Source organism: Aquarana catesbeiana, linkage group LG05, assembly GCF_042186555.1.
Source record: "Aquarana catesbeiana isolate 2022-GZ linkage group LG05, ASM4218655v1, whole genome shotgun sequence".
NCBI lineage: Eukaryota > Metazoa > Chordata > Amphibia > Anura > Ranidae > Aquarana > Aquarana catesbeiana.
This window is the reverse complement of record NC_133328.1, coordinates 462,243,907-462,267,374: the sequence shown is the minus strand read 5'-3', so window position 1 is coordinate 462,267,374 and position 23,468 is coordinate 462,243,907. Positions and strand designations below refer to the sequence as shown.

The 23,468-nt window shown below is 41.7% G+C and overlaps 1 protein-coding gene across 2 annotated transcripts in view; it reads left to right on the top strand.

The window, feature by feature from the left end:
- Nucleotides 1-23,468, top strand: part of ARHGAP28 (Rho GTPase activating protein 28) — a 217,929-nt gene that overhangs the window by 125,592 nt on the left and 68,869 nt on the right. For both annotated transcript variants that reach the window (XM_073631379.1, XM_073631380.1), the window contains exons 2-3: nt 12,137-12,333; nt 12,553-12,770. In XM_073631379.1, coding sequence (XP_073487480.1) covers nt 12,137-12,333; nt 12,553-12,770 — 415 coding nt within the window. The remainder of the gene's footprint in view (nt 1-12,136; nt 12,334-12,552; nt 12,771-23,468) is intronic.

The following is a 23,468-nucleotide window of genomic DNA, read 5'->3' as shown; positions in this document are numbered from 1 at the left end:
CTTGCAGAGAAAATGGATCTATTCAATGATGAGGACTTTATCCCCATATTCATTGATATGTACAGGTAGCTGCCCTGTCTGTGGCAGATAAACCACCCCTTTTATAACAATAAACCAAAGAGGAAGGCAGCGCTGGATCAATTACTGGAATTTTTGAATCTGGTGATCCCCAGGGCAGACATCCCCTATTTGAAGGCCCTAATTGGTGGCATGAGGAGCACTTATAATAGGGAGCGCAAGAAGGTCCAGGATTCCCAGAGATCAGGAGCTGCAGCAGATGACATTTATGTACCCAGGCTGTGGTACTATGACAGACTGCATTTTCTGCCAGGTCAGGCTGAACCCAGGCCAGCACTCTCCAGTCTTCCTTCAAGGCTTCCTTCCCACCAAGCTGAGGCTTTTGACGACCGACCTGAGCCTTCCAGGCAGAAACATGTGGTGTAGCCCAGCTTGAGTCAGGTATAGCATTCTTCAAAATATTTCTGGTTGTCAAATTAATGATGTTAAATATATGTTAGTTTTGATAACTAATTTCTGATTTCACAAAGTGTTTTACATATCAATAGACAGTACTGGCCACAAATGATTGGGACAAGAATGAAAAATGCTGAGGTCAGAATGATAGTATTTTCTATTTATTAACATTCAATTTTCAACAGTCATGAGCTGAAAATTGTTTGTGATTGATGAACCAAAAACTAAAACTATGTCCCTTTTTCAGACACAGGAAAGCCTCAGTCAGGCTGTGGAAAGTGGCAGCCAGCAGGTGGCCGGGCCCAGTAGCCTGCCCGAATCCCAGGTCGGCCTTCCACAAAAAAGTACCAGGAAGAGGAGTAACCCGAAGGAGGTAGCAATTGGCCTATTTCTGAAGGCTGCTGTGGCCCTTAGAACCCCCCCCCCCCCCAGTCTTCAAGAGGACTATGCCTACATGACAGCCTGCAAAATGCTGGAAATGGAGGAGGGTCATCACCTCTTATGGAAGTTATGTTACAAGCTCTAAAAAAGGGGTTGAGGGGTGACCTTTCAAGCCAAAGCCACATTTGTTAGTTTGATACATGGTCCTCCTCCTCCTCTAGGTCCTCCTCCTCCACCTCCTGCCACAACTCCAACCCCAAAGCCACAGCCTGGAAGGAAGTGTCTAAGGAAGACAAGAGAGTGATGGCCTGGGTTCAGTCTGGTCTGGCAAAAGATGAAGGCTGTTGTATGACCATAGCCTGGGGACAGATATGTCATCTGCTGCTGTTCCTGATCTCTTGTAGTCCTGGACCGGATTGTGCTCACTATTATAAGGACTCCTCAGGCCACAAATTTTGACTGTAAAATAATTGATGTGTGCCCTGGGGTACACAGGCTTCGCAAATTTCACCAGTTTCTCCAGCATTGCCTTCCTCTTTATTTTTTTATGACCCAGAATAAATGGCTTTCACAAATACTTGGCTATGTGTTTTAGTTCAAAAATAACAATTTGTGAGTAGGCAGGTACATTTCAAAAATACAAGGTCAAATTAACAAAGGGACGCCAACCAACCTCCTTGAGGTTTAAAAATACAAGATAATAATGGTGTTGTGGTAACACACAAAACGAGAAATAATATTATGGAGAACACTAGAAAAAAAATGCAGATCTTGATAAAAAAAACAAAAAAAGGAGATCTGACGAAAAATAAAATTAATATTATTCATGAGATTAGGAGAAAATAATAAAGAAATCAGTTTGTGAGAACTCTGTGTAAATATGAGCAGCAAAACTTCATTCTTCTAGCATTCTAAAGAAGAAGAGAATGCGCTGCATTAAACTATTTAAAAAATTGCAGCGTGATGAATGTGCTATCTCCATTACGAATGGTAATTTTACCAGACCGAGCGCTTCTGTCTCGTAATTTATTCTGAGCATGCATGGCACTTTGTGTGTCGGAATTGTGTACACACGATCGGAATTTACGCAAACAGATTTTGTTGTCAGAAAATTTGGGAACCAGATCTCAAATTCTGTGCGACGGAAATTCCAATGGAAACTGTCTGATGGAGCCTACACACGCTTGGAATTTCCGACAAAAGGCTCCCATCGAACATTTTCCATCGGAAAATTTGACCATGTGTATGAGGCATAAGGCCACGTTCACACGGCGGGTTACATGCAGCCACCAGATTCCAGTCGCTGGAATGACCAGGGCATAAGAATAGCTCAGCTTATTTGGCAGTCTGATAACAGCCGCCGCTGTTTGCATGTAGCCAAGCAGTTAGCTGCGGTTATGAATGGATATCCGAGCCTGGGCGTAGCCGGCTGCATGTAACCTGCCATGTGAAAGAGGCCTAACAGTTATCGTACAAGAGATCAATCATTCCTGTGACTTGTTCACTTATCCGACTACATCTCAGCTTGAGGTAGTGGATTCCATAAGAAAAAAACAACATGAGAAATTGAACCCAGAGCTCCACCAGCTGGCTGGACAGAGGTCTACAGCATATTCATATGCAATATTTCCCATTTACCTGGCTAAAAAATATATAGATGTTTTAAAGTGTTTATTTTCTTTGACCATAGCAATTAAAGAAAGAAAATCCCATGTGATAATATAGTGATACTCTAGTATTCATAAGATTGTGGCGCTGGCCTGAAACAGAATATCAAATTTGCTTAAAAGGTATAACATTTTGGAATTATGCTTTAAGGCTGCCTTCTCACTGGGGCGGGCGTTGACGGTAAAACGCTGCTAGTTTGTTTTAGCGGCGATATTCGGCCGCTAGCAGGACGCCTTTAACCCCCGCTAGCGGCCGACAAAAGGGTAAAAATGCGCCTGTGTAGCGCCATTGCTGAAGCACTTTGCAGGCGCTTCGGCAGCAGCGCCCATTCATTTCATTCATTGGGCAGGAGCGGAGAAGGAGCGGTGTACACCGCTCCTTCACCGACAGAAAGATGCTGCTTGCAGGACTTTTTGTAATGTTCTTACAGCGCAGCTTTTCAGTGTGAAAGGCTTTAACACTGGGACTGCAGGGGGGAGGGGCGTTTTTCAGGCGCTTTACAGGTGCTATTTTTAGCCCTGAAAAACGCACCTGTGTGAAAGGGGGTCTTAAGGGATGTTAAAGTTTGGAAGAAGATTTTATAAAGGAGCATTTCTTAACCTCTCTACATATTTGTGTTAAATAATGAGTAACTGAGATATATGCCATTTATGTATCATGACTGCTTAGTACATTTCTCTGCAGATGTTTCCATTCTTGGCAAAAGCTTGAAAAGGGATTATGGTCATAAAGTTAACAGCCCATTGTTTATAGTTTTTGGACAATTAGTCAGCCCTGTGTTTGAAGATACAGTGGCTTGCGAAAGTATTCGGCCCCCTTGAACTTTTTAACCTTTTGCCACATTTCAGGCTTCAAACATAAAGATATAAAATTTTAATATTTTGTGAAGAATCACCAACAAGTGGGACACAATTGTGAAGTGGAACGAAATCTATTGGATATTTTAAACTTTTTTAGCAATTAAAAAACTGAAAAGTGCTGCGTGCAAAATTATTCGGCCCCTTTACTTTCAGTGCAGCAAACTCACTCCAGAAGTTCAGCGAGGATCTCTGAATGATCCAATGTTGTCCTAAATGACTGATGGTGATAAATAGAATCCACCTGTGTGTAATCAAGTCTCTGTATAAATGCACCTGCTCTGTGATAGTCTCAGGGTTCTGTTGAAAGCACAGAGAGCATCATGAAGACCAAGGAACACACCAGGCAGGTCTGTAATACTGTTGTGGAGAAGTTTAAAGCCGGATTTGGATACAAAAAGATTTCCCAAGCTTTAAACATCCCAAGGAGCGCTGTGCAAGTGATCATTTTGAAATGGAAGGAGTATCAGACCACTGCAAATCTACCAAGACCTGGCTGTCCCTCTAAACTTTCAGCTCAGACAAGGAGAAGACTGATCAGAGATGCAGCCAAGAGGCCCATGATCACTCTGGATGAACTGCAGAGAACTACAGCTGAGGTGGGAGAGTCTGTCCATAGGACAACAATCAGTAGTACACTGCACAAATCTGGCCTTTATGGAAGAGTGGCAAGAAGAAAGCCATTTCTCAAAGATATCCATAAAAAGTCTCGTCTAAAGTTTGCCACAAGCCACCTGGGAGACACACCAAACATGTGGAAGAAGGTGCTCTGGTCCGATGAAACCAAAATTGAACTTTTTGGCCACAATGCAAAACGATATGTTTGGCGTAAAAGCAACACAGCTCATCACACTCAACACACCATCCCCACCGTGAAACATGGTGGTGGCAGCATCATGGTTTGGGCCTGCTTTTCTTCAGCAGGGACAGGGAAGATGGTTAAAATTGAGGGGAAGATGGATGCAGCCAAATACAGGACCATTCTGGATGAAAACCTGTTGGAGTCTGCAAAAGACCTGAAACTGGGACGGAGATTTATCTTCCAACAAGACAATGATCCCAAACATACAGCAAAATCTACAAAGGAATGGTTCACAAATAAACGTATCCAGGTGTTAGAATGGCCAAGTCAAAGTCCAGACCTGAATCCAATTGAGAATCTGTGGAAAGAGCTGAAAACTGCTGTTCACAAAGGCTCTCCATCCAACCTCACTGAGCTCGAGCTGTTTTGCAAGGAAGAATGGGCAAGAATTTCAGTCTCTCGATGTGCAAAACTGATAGAGACATACCCCAAGCGACTTGCAGCTGTAATCGCAGCAAAAGGTGTCTCTACAAAGTATTAACGCAAGGGGGCCGAATAATTTTGCACGCCCCACTTTTCATTTTTTTATTAGCTAAAAAAGTTTCAAAAATCCAAAAGATTTCGTTCCACTTCACAATTGTGTCCCACTTGTTGGTGATTCTTCACAAAAAATAAAAATTTTATATCTTTATGTTTGAAGCCTGAAATGTGGCAAAAGGTTGAAAAGTTCAAGGGGGCCGAATACTTTCGCAAGCCACTGTATCTCTCCTCGTTATATTTCATTCAATTGAAATTGCCTTCTTTTCTGTTAATTCTCTGAAACTTTTCCATGTAGTGTTATCCATTAATATTGCAAAAAGCGCTTTTCATAAACCAGATTGTAATTTATTGTTTGTGACCTTCATTTTAGACCTTGATAATGCAAACAGCTTGGTAAATAATTTTTTATTCCAGCTTAGAAATTATCTAAACCATTTACATTAGAAAGTATTATAAACTTTTAAGGAGCCGAGTAAGCTTTTAAAATGTTCTGTATAATAAACAGAGCTGATGGCACATTAAATAAAATGGCAAGCATCAGCACATCAGGTTTCAGTTTAGGCAGCAAGAGACTGCTTTGTGTCTTTATATTTCTTTATTAAATTATCACGTGAAAGGAATCCCAAAAGTGGACACCTATATTGCTTCATCCATCGCTGAAATGTCCCTGTGCCTGCATAGATTTTTTCAAAACAGCAACGTTTTCACATTTTTGTGCGTTCCACCAGCACTCTGCACTATGCTGACACAAGTCTAATGGGAAGCAGATGTTTTAAACATCTCTACCTAGTATTGAAAAGCTCTGGAGGTTGCATTCCTGCTTGATTATGCAAGGAAATAAGTAAGTGGATAAGGAAATGAGAGGCAGAGCTTGTTTCTCAATGCAGATTTCATTATCTAGGCATGGGTTATGCCTGATACAATGGCCTAGAGCATTTTAAAGTTAACGCAGTAATGTTCTTGTTTTATAATTACTTGTGTGGCTTACAAAATAAATCACGTTACAAATATGTCATCTGTATTTGCTCTATAAATTAATTGCTGTGATTTGTTTTAAGAAAAACTTTCATCAAAATCTTTGTGTTGATAGAGGAAGATGGGGATATGGTATATTTAAAGGAAATCTGTCATGACAAATACAGGTCTTCATGCTGACCAATTGGCCTAAATTTTTTTACAGTATACATAGAATACATGTTAAAGGTCAGTGACCCAATGCATCAAAGCAACAGGGTCAACATGACAGCCAGACAAACAACTAGCATTTTCAGAAAAGGTCAACAATGGTGGTCGTCATGTTTTTTCATTACTGTTTTTATTTAACAGTCAGAGTGGAGAGGGATTAGATTACCTTTCAGGTTTTTAACGCCGTCTCTCTTAGGGAGATTCATGGTCTGTATTTGTCCTGGTGATCGTTACCAGAACAGGAACAGAGGAGAAATGTTCCGATAGGGACACTAGTTCACTAGTTATGGGGTCCATGGTGACTACCAGGGTTTTGCCTCACTTTGGAGAGATTTCCTTGTCTTGTCCATGTCCTGTTGTGGGTATTGGGCAGGAAGTGAAGGGAAAACTCCCCTGACATAGGTTATAATAACCCTCCCTTACTCTATTAAAAATTAAAAAAAAAAAACTTTTTGCCTTCAATTCTTTCCCAACACTCTAAATAGGAAAAATGTTAGACCTCAGACCAGACAGGTGTGGGTTGCAGCTTCTAGCAGCTCAATATCAGCTCTCACTAAGCCGGCTGAGGACAACACCACACCTCATGGCTCGTAAACTTTTATGGTCTGTCCATACATTGGCTTGGTAGGTGAGTATAGGTAGCCTCAGCACATCATTATATTTCCTGGAAGAGTAGCACAGTGCCTTAGTGGTTGGCAATCCTTCATTGCAGTGATAGAGTTCTTGGTTCAAATCCCAACTAGCTCATTATCTGCTTGGAGTTTACATGCTCTCCCTGTGTTTGTGTGGTTTTCCCTCTCAATCCAAAGACTTGTTTGTAGGTTAATTTGTTTGTGTCTAATTTGGCCCTATTGTGTGAATGTATGTGTGAGAGACCTTAGATTGTAAGCTCCTTGAGGGCAGGGACTGATGTGAATGTTGTTGGTACTCTGCCCTTGTTCATCTCAGACCACATTTTAAAGCAGAGAAGATTAGCAGAAACCTATCAATGCACTGTAATGACATTTATTATTATTTATTTATTTATTTCAGGTACTTATATAGCACCATCAATTTACACAGGACTTTACATATACATTGTGCATTCACATCAGTCCCTACCCTTACAATCTAAGGTCCCTAACTCACATTCATACATACTAGAGACAATTTAGACAGGATCCAATTAACCTACCAGCATGTCTTTGGAGTGTGGGAGGAAACCCATGCAGGCAAAGGGAGAACATGCAAACTCCAGGCAGAAAGTGTCATGGCTGGGATTTGAACCAGCGACCCTTCTTACTACTAGGCAAAAGTGCTATCCACTACACAACTGTGCCGCCCAGTAGACTTACATATCTTCACAGTTCTAGCTGATATTGCTGTTTTTTTAAACTATAGACCCATCTCTCTGTCTGCTGAGGACTCTATATTAAATTCAAGATACTGGCGGATATTTACTAAAACTGGTGCACACAGAACCTGATGCAGCTGTGCATAGCAACCAATCAGCTTCTTAAATTAAGCTTTGGCAATAAGGCTCGGTTGACATTGGTGAGCTGTCCGACATCGCATGTGATTCGCACCACACTGCTGTGCAAATCACCTGCGATGTCTGTGCGATGCAAATTCAGCCATACAGATTGTATGGCTGAATTTGCATTGCATTCGGACCAAAGTCATACAGGACCCTTTTTTAGGTCCACGCCAGATCCCATTCCTGTCCGAATTGACAGTTTGTGCTGCGATATGCGAACTGATCTGGGGGTGTCATTAACATTGGATTGACACTCCCAGCGGTTCGCACAAGGCAGTGTGAACTGCCTGCGAGTCAGGTGTGATGTGGGAACCCACAGTGGATTTGCAGGGTTTGCCACATCGCACCAATGTGAACCGAGCCTAAAACCTTGAAGCTGATTGCTTACTATGCACAGCTGCACCAGATTCTGTGTGCTCCAGTCTTAGTAAATCTCCCCCCATTGTGGTATACTTTATACATTAATTATTCTGAACATGTTCTAACGTGCCATCATTTATGTGTGATTGAAATGACTCTGAAGTTTATTTTGCAAATCATTTTTAGTTTACACAAACCCCCAAAGGAAATGTAATGTTATTATAAGATTTTTAGAGAATACATGTGAATGTGAACAGCATAATGTAAATAAATCTATCAATGTGTGCTAATGTATCAAAATGGTAGACTCTGACTATAATATTTAAAGCGTTTGTTATCCTAAAAAAACAAAAAATGGATCCTGTCCACAGTGCTTGTGCTGTGTAATTTGGCCCTTTCTATCACCTGAAATACCTGGCTGATCCTGCCTGGCTATGCCCCCCCCCCCTGTAAACTGACCACTGTATATCATGGCTGCCGAGCCCTGACACTGTGGTCAGTTTACACACCTCCGTCATCTGCAGCCCTGCTCTCTGCTCTCTTGTCCTCCTCTGTTCTCCTCCCCCTCCCCTCCCTGACTGTCAGCTAGTGATAGTGTCTGCCCCCTCCCCTCCTGCTGCTGGAATAAAATCTACATCTTTATACTATCCACTCTGTCTCTTAATCCTGTGTCCCCCTGTGTGTGTGACTTTTTTTTAAATTGCAGTATATACCTCATTTCACTTGACTGGCCGGCTCTCTCCTCCTCTCCTCCCGACTGACAGGGGTTATCTCCGCCCTGCCCGCTGCAGCTGTTAGACATGGAGAGGAGAGAGCTAGCCGGGCACGTGATCACCAAACGGCGTTCTGAAATGAGGTATGTACTGCATTTTTTTTAGAATTCACATACACAGGGGGACACAGGATTAGGAGACAGCATGGATAGTATAAAGATGTTAGAGTGTTAACCACTTTAATTAATAATGTGCATGGGGCAGCCATGTTTGCTCATTACATGTGAACATTCTGCTTCCTGCTTTGCAGTGCTACACACTGAGTGGTCATTCTTTATAGCTTCTTCTGAAAATGCAGATCTGTAGGTTTGCTGACCACCTGAAGGCCATGTACGCGCTATGCAGCTGATACTCTATCTCATCAGTAATTAAGCAGGAAGGTCTCTTTTACATGGGTGATCTACCCGATGGACTCTGATTTGCTCAGTGGGGTATCGATCTTCTGATCTCCAATGAGCAGGCAGATGACAGGTCCGTCTCCGCTCACTGTGCAGAGATGGACCTATCAGAGCCCCGCTCTCCTCTATGGGGAGATCAGATGAAAGTGGACCGCCTGTCCGTTTTTATCCGATCCCATCCGATCCGCCAGACAAATGGAAAATAGGGTCTCCATCTGTCCGGATTTCACGGACAGGATCAGATCAGATAGCAACAGGTGTCAGCGGACATGTCAGCGCTGACATCCGCCGCTCCATAGAAGTGAATGGAGCATCCCAAAAAACTGACCTGATCGGAAAACTTGTGTGAAAGGGCCCGAAGGCTGAGTGGTTGCAGGGAAATACTGAGCTCATGTATTTCCCATATAAAATAAAAAAAATAAGAGCCTGCATATAAAATTTCAAAGTCACATAAAAATACAGCAATAATGATTTAACCCCTTCCCGCCGAGCGTACGCAAATGTGTATGAGTACGCTGCAGGCATCATCCCGGTACCGTTGTTTAGAGCCGGCGATCGGCTATCCTAGTATAACAACTGATGTGGCTAAAAGCCGCTTGGCTGTTATACCGGAGGAGCGGGAGGGGACATCCCCCCCTCCTGCCGCTCTTACCGGGCCTCCTATTCGATCAGGAGGCCCGGTGACCAATCGGCTGCCTCCAGCAGCTGGGGGCGGGCTGGAATGAAGCTGTGGGCGGCTTCGTTCCAGCCTTCTAATTGTAAACGCGGAAGCGACATCATGACGTCACTTCCCGTTTACTCGGCTGCCAATGGCGCAGATTAAAAAAAAATACACAGTATTCAGAATCGCCGTTTTCGGTGATCTTAATACATTGAAGTGCAAAGGAGGGATGGGGGTCTTTTAGACCCCCGATCCCTCCATAAAGAGTACCTGTCACCACCTATTACTGTCACAAGGGATGTTTACATTCCTTGTGACAGCAATAAAAGTCATCAAATTTTTTTTTTTTTTTTTAAACACAATTTATAAATATATAATTAAATAAAATAAATAAGAAAAAAAAAAGTTTCTTAAAGCGCCCCCGTCCGCGCGAGCTCGCACAGCAAAGAAAACGCATACAGAAGGCCCCCCCTGCATATGTAAACGGTCTTCAAATCACACATGTGAGGTATTGCCGCGATCGTCAGAGCGAGAGCAATAATTCTAGCACTAGACCTCCTCTGTAACTCTAACCTGGTAACCATAAAAAAAAAGCGTCGCCTATGGAAATTCTTAGGTACCGTAGTTTGTCGCTATTCCACAAGTGCATGTAATTATAAAGCTTAACATGTTTGGTATCTATTTACTCGGCGTAACATCATCTTTCACATTATACAAAAAAATTGGGGTAACTTTACTGTTTGGATTTTTTAAAATTCATGAAAGTGTCCCTTTTCCCAAAGATTTGCGTTTAAAACACCGCTGCACAAATACCATGTGATATAAAATATTGCAACAATCTCCATTTTATTCTCTAGATTCTCTGCTAAATATATATATATATATATATATATATATATATATATATATATATATATATATATATATATATTATATATATATAATGTTTGGGGGCTCTAAGTAATTTTCTAGCAAAAAATACAGATTTTAACTTGTAAGCACCAAATTTCAAAAATAGGCTTAGTCATGAAAGGGTTAAAATATATGTTCAGTGAAAATACACACATAATTTGCCTCTCATTTATTGTAAAGCAAAAGTTACCTTCGTCCTCTACTTTCTGTGCATATTATATTTTAGAAATAATAGACGCTTTGTCTTGTGTTTTTCATTCTGCATCCTCTGCATTTTAGAAACACATAAAACAAAGAACAGCTAAAGTGATAAATAATATTAATAGATGTGGCTTTAACATCCCATTGCTGTGTGCAGAAAAATAAAAAACAGGGCAATGCATCATCCTATTATAAGTGTTCCAATTTAATTGCATTGCACTAAAGGCATTCACTGGGGATTTGTATATACGAAATGATAAACAGTTTTATTATAACTGATGTATTGTTTCTTACTTGGTCTGCAGTCTAAACTAAAAGGTAAATATTTAACAATATTAACAAAAGTAAACCGGGATTATTTTGTACTAATGAGATAATCTTCTAAAGGTTTTACAGACCAGCTAATCATTATTATCTGCGGCAGCCAGTTAGTTTTAAAATTCATTAGGGATGGGAATAAAGGACAGCTGGAGGTGTATGTATATAAGTAATAATTATCATTATTATATATTTAGGTCATCCCTCTGCTCATTCTGCTCTATCCTCCTATTAACATATTTCTTATCAACATATTTACACTAGTTGCTTTTAAAAATGTGAATTGAATTATGTTGTCATGTCATGACCAGTTAAAGCGGGAGTCCGGTGACCAATCTTTTTTTTTTTTTTTTTAGGTCATTGAGACACTTTCCTAATCCCAAAATAATACTCACAGTTTGGGTGTAATATTTCCGCCTCTGTCTGTTTTCGTACTGAAGAATAACTTAAAAAATGTGATGCTGGCTGTTTCCATCTTGCTTGTGGGCATGTGAAGCCCACAAGCATTGATTTCCTGGATGCGGTGAATGCTGTTCATTCACAGCTTGTTCACACACATGATCATTGTTTCCGCACTGAATCTTGGGAAGCCTGACACTAAGCTCCCAGGAGACAGGCAATAAACACGCCTACTCCCATGGGAGGAGAGACAGGAAGTGCCACAATAAAGTACAATATAAAGGTAATTACAGCGATAAAAAAAAATTTCATGCGGCATTTGAACATCTATGCAATTAACAGAAGGGGTTAAGATTAAGTTAAAAATTTGAGTGGAACCCCGCTTTAACCAATAGCATCACTTCACTCTACACTTCCAAGATTTAATCTGAGTAAAGTTTCTATAAACTTTTGTATCTGTTTTATGAATTGTTTCTTGGCCTGGAAAACTATACATTGTTTTTTTGGGGGTTTTTTTTTGCCATCAGTAATAAATGTATAACAATTCTGGCTTTGTTTTGCCTATGTTTGGGTTGGGGAAGGATTTTGTTACAAAACCTTATATTGTACAGTTTTGTGATTTTCTATTTTTTTTTTTTTATTCAGTCAATCAATACAAATGACAATGTTTTCATGTTCTTTTATCTTTTAGAAAAAGTAATTCTAAGAGAATCAACAGGATGCTTTCGAATGAATCTTTGCATAGTCCAGTGTTCAACCGTTCCATCTCTGAGACGTCCATGGATAACTCATCAATGGAAGATTTCTGGTGTGAACTTAAAAATATCAAGGAGAACAGTGAAGATGTGCTTGATGACAGCCTGGTAATGGATGTGAAGCCTGTGGATGGTAAGTGACTAGTAGATTGGCATTTGGCCCTTAGAATACTACTCTCTCTTTGCGTACACAGCTATAACAATTATGTGGTTGTGTTCACATGAATATTGAGTAAACTGAAGATTTGTAGCTATCTTTTTTTTTTAAATATTACAGTAGTTATAGTGTCCCAGACACAAACCATTTCTGTACATACTTTCCAGTAAATCATAATATAATGGTGTTTTGCAGAAGGAGAGCTAGAAGCAGAATGGTTACAAGAAGCGGGCCTTTCTACTCTTATCTCTGGCACTCAGGAACATGATGGCCAGGCTTTGTTGTCCACGCTGACCCGGACTCAAGCAGCTGCTGTACGAAAAAGATACAACACTTACACACAGACTATGAGAATAAAGAACAAGCATTCAGTGAGGGATGTGCGGGACATCTTTGGAATTAATGAATCAACAGTGAGTATAAATAATGGTTCAGTAAAAAGTAAATGTATGTTTTATGTTAACTTTACGTTATTAAAAGGGCAGATAAGTTAGGGTTGGCTTTCTCATAATTCTCAACATTCTCTTTCAGTTAGATATAATAGTGTGGCTGCCTGTACTGATGTTTTATTGAAGTATGGCAGCTTTCAAATCCTCTAGTATTATAAGTTAGCTTCTGCAGTTCTTGCAGAGAATAACATTGGCAATTGCTGTCTTTTTATAATGCATTTTATAAAAAGGTCAGCTTATCCAATTTATATGTCAGTTTTTGATAGATGCTGAAGACTTAAAGCACCTAACAGTTTCTTATTTTGCTTTGGAACTGTATTGGTGATTTATGTGCCCTTGATTCCGCCAATCTGCACCCCTGCTGTGGCAGTCTAGGGGGTTCCCACTCTCAATATTGTATTTTTATATAATTTATATTATGGAGCATACCAATGGAAGAGCCAAAAAAAAATGGAAGCAGGACAAGGACGGATGTGAATTTATCACAGGGAAATTTCATTGTTGGTGTATCCGAACCCACCAGATTATACCTACAGTGGGTACAGAAAATAATCAGCCCTTTTAAAATAATCATATTCTGTTGCTTTGCAGCCTGAAATTAAGGCAGACACAGATTTTGTTTTATCCAGCAGTATTTATTTATAACATATAAATGAAAGAGATAACACCAACATGTCAGAAAAAAATAAAACAAATTCAAAAACAGAATCACTGAGTTGGAAAAAGGATCACCCCCTTCCTAAAAACGACTTATAAACTCAATCATGTGTAGCTAACCACATTCTCAATGGCACACAAAGCCATTTGACTTTCAACTGTGATTAGCTCAGCATGAAAATAGCTTTCCTGGAGCATTTCAGTCCCTGGTAGTACAACTGAAGCAAACAATTAACTATGGGTGGCAAGGCACTGTCAAAAGATCAAGTTGTGGACAGGCACAAGTCAGGGGTTGGATACAAAAAAATTTTTAAAGGTTCAACATTACATACCTGGGAGCATACATTCTCCTTCTTGACTAGATCAGCACTTTGGCAAGCTGCATCCTCTACTACCCTGAAATATTCACGCTGCATCTCTCACTGGGGATCCTCCCAGAAACTCCTACACAATTGGTGCATTACTCCCTTCAAACTGGCAAGGATCTATCCAAACCACTCACCCCTATGTTGGAGACAAGATGGTGAGTTAGGTACCATGCCTCACATTTGGTGGCACTATCCCACCTTTCAGAACTTCTGGTCAAAGATATTCTCATATTCTCACTACTTACCAACATCAGAGGACTTCATCTACCACCTGACTCAAAATCTGCCCTATTGGGCTTAGACACGAACTCCTGGCATTCTGAATTGCACCTGATAATCATCCACATTTTCATTGCAGCCCGCTTAACCATTGCCCGTATATGGAAGCTTTCGACACCCCCCAATTATGCCACATTCATACAAATTCTTAATGAGCATGCTTCTTATGAATACGCTTTTCCTACCTCTTTTCAGGCTCTTTTGGGCTTCTATCCCTTTCACAGTCTCTCAACGCTTCTACCAAATGTTGATATGTGATACAGAATTGTCATTATTTGTTATATACTTAACACTGTTCTGCATTTCACTTTCATTAAAGAAATATTTAAAAAAAATAAAAAAGATTAAAAGGCTTTATCAATGCCTAGAAGCACGGTAAAGTCTATTATTAAGAAGTGGAAGGTATTTGATAAAACACAGACTCTCCCTGGATCAGGACATTGCTCCAAACTGGACGAAAGAGCGCGGAGGAAACTGGTCAGAGAGGCTACCAAGGGACCTACAGTAGCTCTGAAGCAGTTGTAGGAATTTTCAACATTGCCATTGTGTATGCGTGACAACAATATAACAAATTCTCCACAATTGTATGTGAAGGTTGCAAGAAAAAAAGCCACTGCTCAAGAAAGGCCATCTGCAGTCACCAGACTGAGCTTTGCCAAAACGCACCTTGAAGATTCTGAAGCCACATGGAAACAGTTGAATCATTTGGCCTCAACACCAAACTATATGTCTAGTGGAAATCCAATACAGCTCACCATTCAAATAACACCATTCCTGCAGTAAAGCATGGAGATGGTAATATCCTGTTATGGGGTGTTTCTCTGCAGCAGGGACTGAAGCACTTGTCAGTAGGGATGAGCCGAACACCCCCCTGTTCGGTTCGCACCAGAACATGCGAACAGGAAAAAAGTTCGTTCGAACATGCGAACACCGTTAAAGTCTATGGGACACGAACATGAATAATCAAAAGTGCTAATTTTAAAGGCTTATATGCAAGTTATTGTCATAAAAAGTGTTTGGGGACCTGGGTCCTGCCCCAGGGGACATGGATCAATGCAAAAAAAGTTTTAAAAACGGCCGTTTTTTCAGGAGCAGTGATTTTAATAATGCTTAAAGTCAAACAATAAAAGTGTAATATCCCTTTAAATTTCGTACCTGGGGGGTGTCTATAGTATGCCTGTAAAGGGGCGCATGTTTCCTGTGTTTAAAACAGTCTGACAGCAAAATGACATTTTGAAGGAAAAAACTCATTTAAAACTACCCGCGGCTATTGCATTGCCGACAATACACATAGAAGTTCATTGATAAAAACGGCATGGGAATTCCCCAAAGGGGAACCCCGAACCAAAATTAAAAAAAAAATATGACGTGGGAGTCCTCCTAAATTCCATACCAGGCCCTTCAGGTCTGGTATGGATATTAAGGGGAACCCCGGCCAAAATTTAAAAAAAAAATGACGTGGGGTTCCCCCTAAATTCCATACCAGACCCTTCAGGTCTGGTATGGATTTTAAGGGGAACCCCGCGCCAAAAAAAAAAAAAAAAACGGCGTGGGGTCCCCCCAAAAATCCATACCAGACCCTTATCCGAGCACGCAACCTGGCAGGCCGCAGGAAAAGAGGGGGGGACGAGAGTGCGGCCCCCCTCCCTCCTGAACCGTACCAGGCCACATGCCCTCAACATTGGGAGGGTGCTTTGGGGTAGCCCCCCAAAACACCTTGTCCCCATGTTGATGAGGACAAGGGCCTCATCCCCACAACCCTGGCCGGTGGTTGTGGGGGTCTGCGGGCGGGGGGCTTATCGGAATCTGGAAGCCCCCTTTAACAAGGTGACCCCCAGATCCCGGCCCCCCCCTGTGTGAAATGGTAAGGGGGTACATAAGTACCCCTACCATTTCACGAAAAAAGTGTCAAAAATGTTAAAAATGACAAGAGACAGTTTTTGACAATTCCTTTATTTAAATGCTTCTTCTTTCTTCTATCTTCCTTCATCTTCTGGTTCTTCTGGTTCTTCTGGCTCTTCTGGTTCTTCCTCCGGCGTTCTCGTCCAGCATCTCCTCCGCGGCGTCTTCTATCTTCTTCTCCTCGGGCCGCTCCGCACCCATGGCATAGGGGGGAGGCTCCCGCTCTTCTCTTCTTCTTTTCTTCTCTTCTGTTCTTCTTCATTTTCTTCTCCGGGCCGCTCCGCAATCCATGCTGGCATGGAGGGAGGCTCCCGCTGTGTGACGGCGCTCCTCGTCTGACAGTTCTTAAATAACCGGGTGGGCGGGGCCACCCGGTGAACCCCGCCCCCCTCTGACGCACGGTGACTTGACGGGACTTCCCTGTGACGTCACGGGGAATGCCACAGGGAAGTCCCGTCAAGTCACCGTGCGTCAGAGGGGGGCGGGGTCACCGGGTGGCCCCGCCCCCCATTATTTAAGAACTGTCAGACGAGGAGCTCCGTCACACAGCGGGAGCCTCCCTCCATGCCAGCATGGATTGCGGAGCGGAGAAGAAAATGAAGAAGAACAGAAGAGAAGAAAAGAAGAAGAGAAGAGCGGGAGCCTCCCCCCTATGCCATGGGTGCGGAGCGGCCCGAGGAGAAGAAGATAGAAGACGCCGCGGAGGAGATGCTGGACGAGAACGCCGGAGGAAGAACCAGAAGAGCCAGAAGAACCAGAAGAACCAGAAGATGAAGGAAGATAGAAGAAAGAAGAAGCATTTAAATAAAGGAATTGTCAAAAACTGTCTCTTGTCATTTTTAACATTTTTGACACTTTTTTCGTGAAATGGTAGGGGTACTTATGTACCCCCTTACCATTTCACACAGGGGGGGGGCCGGGATCTGGGGGTCACCTTGTTAAAGGGGGCTTCCAGATTCCGATAAGCCCCCTGCCCGCAGACCCCCACAACCACCGGCCAGGGTTGTGGGGATGAGGCCCTTGTCCTCATCAACATGGGGACAAGGTGTTTTGGGGGGCTACCCCAAAGCACCCTCCCAATGTTGAGGGCATGTGGCCTGGTACGGTTCAGGAGGGAGGGGGGGCCGCACTCTCGTCCCCCCCTCTTTTCCTGCGGCCTGCCAGGTTGCGTGCTCGGATAAGGGTCTGGTATGGATTTTTGGGGGGACCCCACGCCGTTTTTTTTTTTTTTTTTTGGCGCGGGGTTCCCCTTAAAATCCATACCAGACCTGAAGGGTCTGGTATGGAATTTAGGGGGAACCCCACGTCATTTTTTTTTTAAATTTTGGCCGGGGTTCCCCTTAATATCCATACCAGACCTGAAGGGCCTGGTATGGAATTTAGGGGGACTCCCACGTCATTTTTTTTTTTAAATTTTGGTTCGGGGTTCCCCTTTGGGGAATTCCCATGCCGTTTTTATCAATGAACTTCTATGTGTATTGTCGGCAATGCAATAGCCGCGGGTAGTTTTAAATGAGTTTTTTCCTTCAAAATGTAATTTTGCTGTCAGACTGTTCTAAACACAGGAAACATGCGCCCCTTTACAGACACACTATAGACACCCCCCAGGTACGAAATTTAAAGGGATATTACACTTTTATTGATTGACTTTAAGCATTATTAAAATCACTGCTCCTGAAAAAACGGCCGTTTTTAAAACTTTTTTTTGCATTGATCCATGTCCCCTGGGGCAGGACCCAGGTCCCCAAACACTTTTTATGACAATAACTTGCATATTAGCCTTTAAAATTAACACTTTTGATTTCTCCCATAGACTTTTAAAGGGTGTTCCGCGGCATTCGAATTTGCCGCGAACACCCCAAATTGTTCGCTGTTCGGTGAACTTGCGAACAGCCAATGTTCGAGTCGAACATGAGTTCGACTCGAACTCGAAGCACATCCCTACTTGTCAGAATAAAAGGAAAAATGGTTGGGGCAAAATACTGTCAAATTCTTGCGGAAAACCTGCTGCCCTCTGCCAGAAAGTTGGCAATGGGAAGTAGGGGTGCGCATCTTCAATGGCCTCACGATTCGATTCAATTACGATTATCCTATCCACGATTCGATTCGATTCTGTGATGCATCACGATGCATTACGATTACTGCGCACGGTTTTCATCCACAAAATTCAAGCAGTCAGAAGAACTAAATTTTTAAAATTTTATCTATTCTTAAAAAAAAGACAACACTCCCTGCATGTAGAAAAGTGTAGACACAGCAGACAACTTAAAGAGGAGCTCCAGACTGCCTCCAAATGACTACAGGAGATGGTCAGAGACTGCAGACCTACTACAGGAGATGGTCAGAGACTGCAGACATGTCACAGGAGATGGTCAGAGACTGCAGACATACTACAGGAGATAGTCAGAGACTGCAGACATACTACAGGAGATGGTCAGAGACTGCAGACATGTTACAGGAGATGGTCAGAGACTGCAGACATGTCACAGGAGATGGTCAGAGACTGCAGACATACTACAAGAGATGGTCAGAGACTGCAGACATGTTACAAGAGAGGGTCAGAGATTGCGCACATGATACAAGAGAGGGTCAGAGATTGCGGACATGATACAAGAGAGGGTCAGAGATTGTGGACATGATACAAGAGAGGGTCAGAGACTGCGGACAATGTCCCCATAATGTCCCCCAAATGACAATGTATGCCATTTAATGAATTATGGTTTATGCATGTCTTATTGTGTTAGTGATTGATTCACATCACAACTTCACTGATACTTTTTTTGTATAATTTATGGTTTTCTTCATCACTGCCCCACACATGCAATGCATGACTGCATGTGTGGGGTCAATTATCAGCAAAACCATAAATCATACAAAAAAAAGGTATCAATGAAATTGTGATGTGAATCAATCACTAACACAATAAGACATGCATAAACCATAATTCATGAAAAATTTGTACATAATGGTGCATCAGATATGTGTCTGCCTTAAGTACCTGATGATGATGATGACAGTGTGCACTGGTTTCTCCGTGCAGCCTGTGAGGAGGACAAGCGCGGCCATCCAGTATTCTTCTGGCTCGCTCGGGTCTCCCACTGCCCGCAGCAGCCTGTTATGAGGGGGACAAGTGTGGGCCGCTGGCTTAGGTGACCCGCAGCAGCCTATGTGACAGTTGAGGGGGACTATCTGGAGACCGGGAGTCGGGGACACTAGCTCCAGTCCTCCACATGTCTCTCCTGTAGTAGCCAGCTACACAGCGACGCGGCTGGGGATGACGTCAGCGGGAGGCAGGAAATGAGGGCGCGGCTACGTCCTCGGCTCAGTTCGGCTCAGTGTGGAGAGGCGGGGCACAGCACCTTTCGGCTGCTTTCAGCTCCGTTCGGAGAGGCAGGGCACAGCGCGGCATGCAGGTGACGTCACCCCGAAATCGATTATGTCGGTCGATTATGCGATTAAATTCAACACCCCTAATGGAAGAAGGTTTACCTTCCAACATGACAATGACCCAAAGCACACAGCAAAAATGACCACACAGTGGTTGAAGGAGAAAAAGGTCAATGTGCGTGCATGGCCTAGTCAGAGCCCAGACTTAAACCCCATTGAAAAGCTGTGGAAAGACTGCAGTCCACAAACTGTCACCATCACATTTAACTGAACCTGAGCAGTTCTCCAAAGAAGAGAGGGCAAATATTGCAAAGTCTAGATGTGCAATGTTTTTTAGGGACATATCTCAACAGATTAAAGGCTGTAATTAAAGCAAAAGGTGGTTCAACAAAATACTGACACAAGGGGGTGATTCTATTTCCAGCTCAGTGATTCTGTTTTTGAATTTGTTTCTATTTTTTCTGACCTGTTGGTGTTATATCATTAGAACTTGAATGTTCTAAGTTGCACAGCTGGATAAAATAAAAACAGTGTCTTCATTTCAGTCTGCAAAGCAACAAAATATGATTATTTTAAAGGGGGGGGGTTCTTTTTTATATCCACTGTATAATTAATATCACCTCCCAGGAAACTGACCCTTTTAACACTGACCATAACATAGTAATGTGGTCTCTGCATTTAAAAGGCATGTAGAAAATCTCACACACCCTGTCACAATTTTACTGCTGTCACTAGAGAGTTTCACTGTCCTGGTGAGCAATTTCACTGTAAATGAAAGCAGGGGAAAATCCAAAATATATGACCTTTTGTATTTTGGGGTATACTTATTTATTTTAACAAAATGGAAAAGAGGCATCAAACACTTATCAACATACTGGTCTATTACATTGCTACAGTTGACTGTCATGTTTCCTGCAGCTTAAACACTTTGTCCCAGATATTTTATACTTTTTGTTTAAACAGCATATTCTTTCTATGGTACAATTTTATTTATATTATACCAGGCTAGTGAGTGATGATAATCAAACAGCTACAGTTAGGGCCACAGATATTTGAACATAGGCACGTATTTGTTTTTTTCAGGTATTTACCAAAACATAATCAAGCTATAGTTATATAATGGCTATGGGCTGAAAGTGCATACTTTCAGGTTTAATTTGAGGGTATGTACATCCAAATCGGAGGAAGGGTTTAGGAATTACAGCTCTATAAATAGTTATCCCCCTTTCTCAAGGGGTAAAACGTAATTGGACAATTGAATCAAAAGCTGTTTCATGGCCAGCTGTGGGCTACTCCTTCATTATTTCTTCATCAGTTAAGCAGGTAAAAGGTCTGGAGTTGATTCTAAGTGTGGTATTTGCATTTGGAATCTATTGCTGTGAACCTACTACATCATGTACTCAAAGAAGCTGTCCATGCAAGTGAAACAGGCCATTGTAAGGTTTAAAAAACAAAATAAATCCATCAGATAGCAGCAACATTAGGAGTGGCCAGATCAACAGTTTGGTACATTCTGAGGAAAGAAGAAAAACGCACTGGTGAGCTCAGCAACATAAAAAGGCCTAGATGTCCACGGAAAACAACAGTGGTGGATGATCGCAGGATCCTTGCTATGGTAAAGAAAAACCCATTCACAACATCCAGACAAGTGGGGGACACTCTCCAGGAGATGGGTGTATCATTATCAAAGTCTACAATCAAGAAAATACTTCACGAGAGCAAATACAGAGGTTTCACCACAAGGTGCAAACTATTCATAAGCCTGAAGAATAGAAAAGCCAGATTAGACTTTTCCAAAAAAAATCTAAAAAAGCCAGATCAGTTCTGGAAAGCATTCTTTGGACGGATGAAACTAATATTAATCTGTACCGGAATGACGGGAAGAAAAAAGCGTGGAGAAGGCTTGGAACAGCTCATGATCCAAAGCACACAACGTCATCTGTAAAACATGGTGGAGCTTGCAGTGTGATGGCATGGGCATGCATGGCTTCCAGTGGCACAGGGTCATTGGTGTTTATTGATGATTTGACAAAAGACAGAAGCAGCCGGATGAATTCTGCAGTGTTTAGAGATATACTGTCAGCCCAGATTCAGCAAAATGCAGCAAAGTTGATTGGACGGCTCTTCACAGTACAGATGGAAAATAATCCAAAACATACTGCAAAAGCAGCCTAGGAGCTTTTGAAGGAAAAGAAGTGGAATATTCTGCAATGGCCAAGTCAATCACCTGATCTCAACCCAATTGAGCATGCATTTCACTTGCTGAAGGCAAAACTAAAAGCAGAAAGACCCACAAACAAAGAAAAACCGAAGACAGCTGCAGTTAGAGCCTGGGAAAGCATCAGAAAGGAGGAAACCCAGTCTTTGGTAATGTCCATGGGTTCCAGACTTCAGGCAGTCATTGCCAGTAAAGGACGCTCAATAAAATATTAAAAATGAACATTTTATTTATGATTATATTCATTTGTCCAATTACATTTGAGCCCCTGAAAATGAGGGGACTGTGTGTAAAAATGGTTGCAGTTCCCAAAATTTGTACTTGATATTTCTGTTCAACCCCTTGAATTAAAGCTGAAAGTCTGCACTTCAAATACATTTGGGTTGTTCCATTTTAATTTCATTCTGGTGGCATACAGAGCCAAAAGTATGAAAATTGTGCCTGTGTCCAAATATATATGGACATAACTTTATTTGTCTGAATGAGGGCATAAAAACTAATTTGACAAAATAATTCTTCCAGCTTTAAGGAAAAGAAACTGTTTTCTCCCTCTTCAGCTTCATCCCACCCTATGGGGTTGATTTACTAAAGGCAAATCCACTCTGCACTACAAGTGCACTGAAAGCGCACTTGGAAGTGCAGTCACTGTAGATTACTGTAGATCTGAGGGGAAGCTCTGCTGATTTTATCATCCAATCATGTGCAGGCAAAAATGCTGTTTTTTATTTTCCTTGCATGCCCCCCCCCTCAGATCTACAGTGACTTCCCTTTCAAGTGCACTTGCAGTGCACTTGTAGTGCAAAGTGGATTTGCCTTTAGTAAATAACCCCCATTGTGTCAAATAACAGTTGATTCCAGAATGCAAGTTATGGCTGGAATCTCCTGTGGATGTTTTCTAAAATCCCAAATTTTATTCTCATATCAGAAGCAAGGCAACACATTAAAAAAATGCTTTTATAACAGGAAACAGTATGGAAATTTTAAGGGTAATTATTGAAGCTTCCTCCTATTAAAACATACTGTAATATATACATCTAGAATATGGAAACACCACAGGCAGGAAAAGTCTCCTTTATGCCAATTGTATGGAGTGATAGTTTGTAGGAAAGGGCACTCAGCCACATTAGCAAAGGTCAGGAATTCGATAAGAAAAAATATTTGTGAATGTAACAGGAAACCTTGATAAAGCAGAGGAAGTTCAGTGAATGAGGCACAAGCGTAAAATGTTTCTTCCTCTAGCAGTGTGCTTGAAAGAAAAGCAAGCTTTTCTGAAATGTGAGGAGGGCCAATATTTGAATTTTATTTTCACAGCTGAAAGAAGGTCAATAACATCCTACAAATGCAAATCATAATACAGCTTAGCATTTCCTGATAACATTTGTGGAGCATTTTGGGACATTTTACTGGATTAAAGAAGGGGTGATTGAAACACCTACTTTTTACCATCCAAGTCCCACTGGACAGAATTCATTTATTTTTGGTTTTTGGATTTTTCCTTCCTTTATGTCCCAATGGTAATAGTCACCAGGACAAAAGTGAATCGCTCCAGTGGGGACAGTAATAAAAATCTGACATGGGTCTTAACCCTTCCCTACTCTATCCAAAGCAAAAAAAAGTTTTCACTACACATACACTTTAATATAATTGAACAGTACAGACCTAAATGGTGATTTAAAATTTTGAATGACTACAATTCATGTACACCAACCCAAAACAGCTGTACCCTTCTGGTATCCCATGTCCTGTAAGTTTACTTTTAGAGAAGAAAATCTACACATTGTATCCTGCATTAGCAGCCCTGAATTTTTTGAGCATCATAATGCTCACAGTGGCACGTGGTCATTGGTCAAC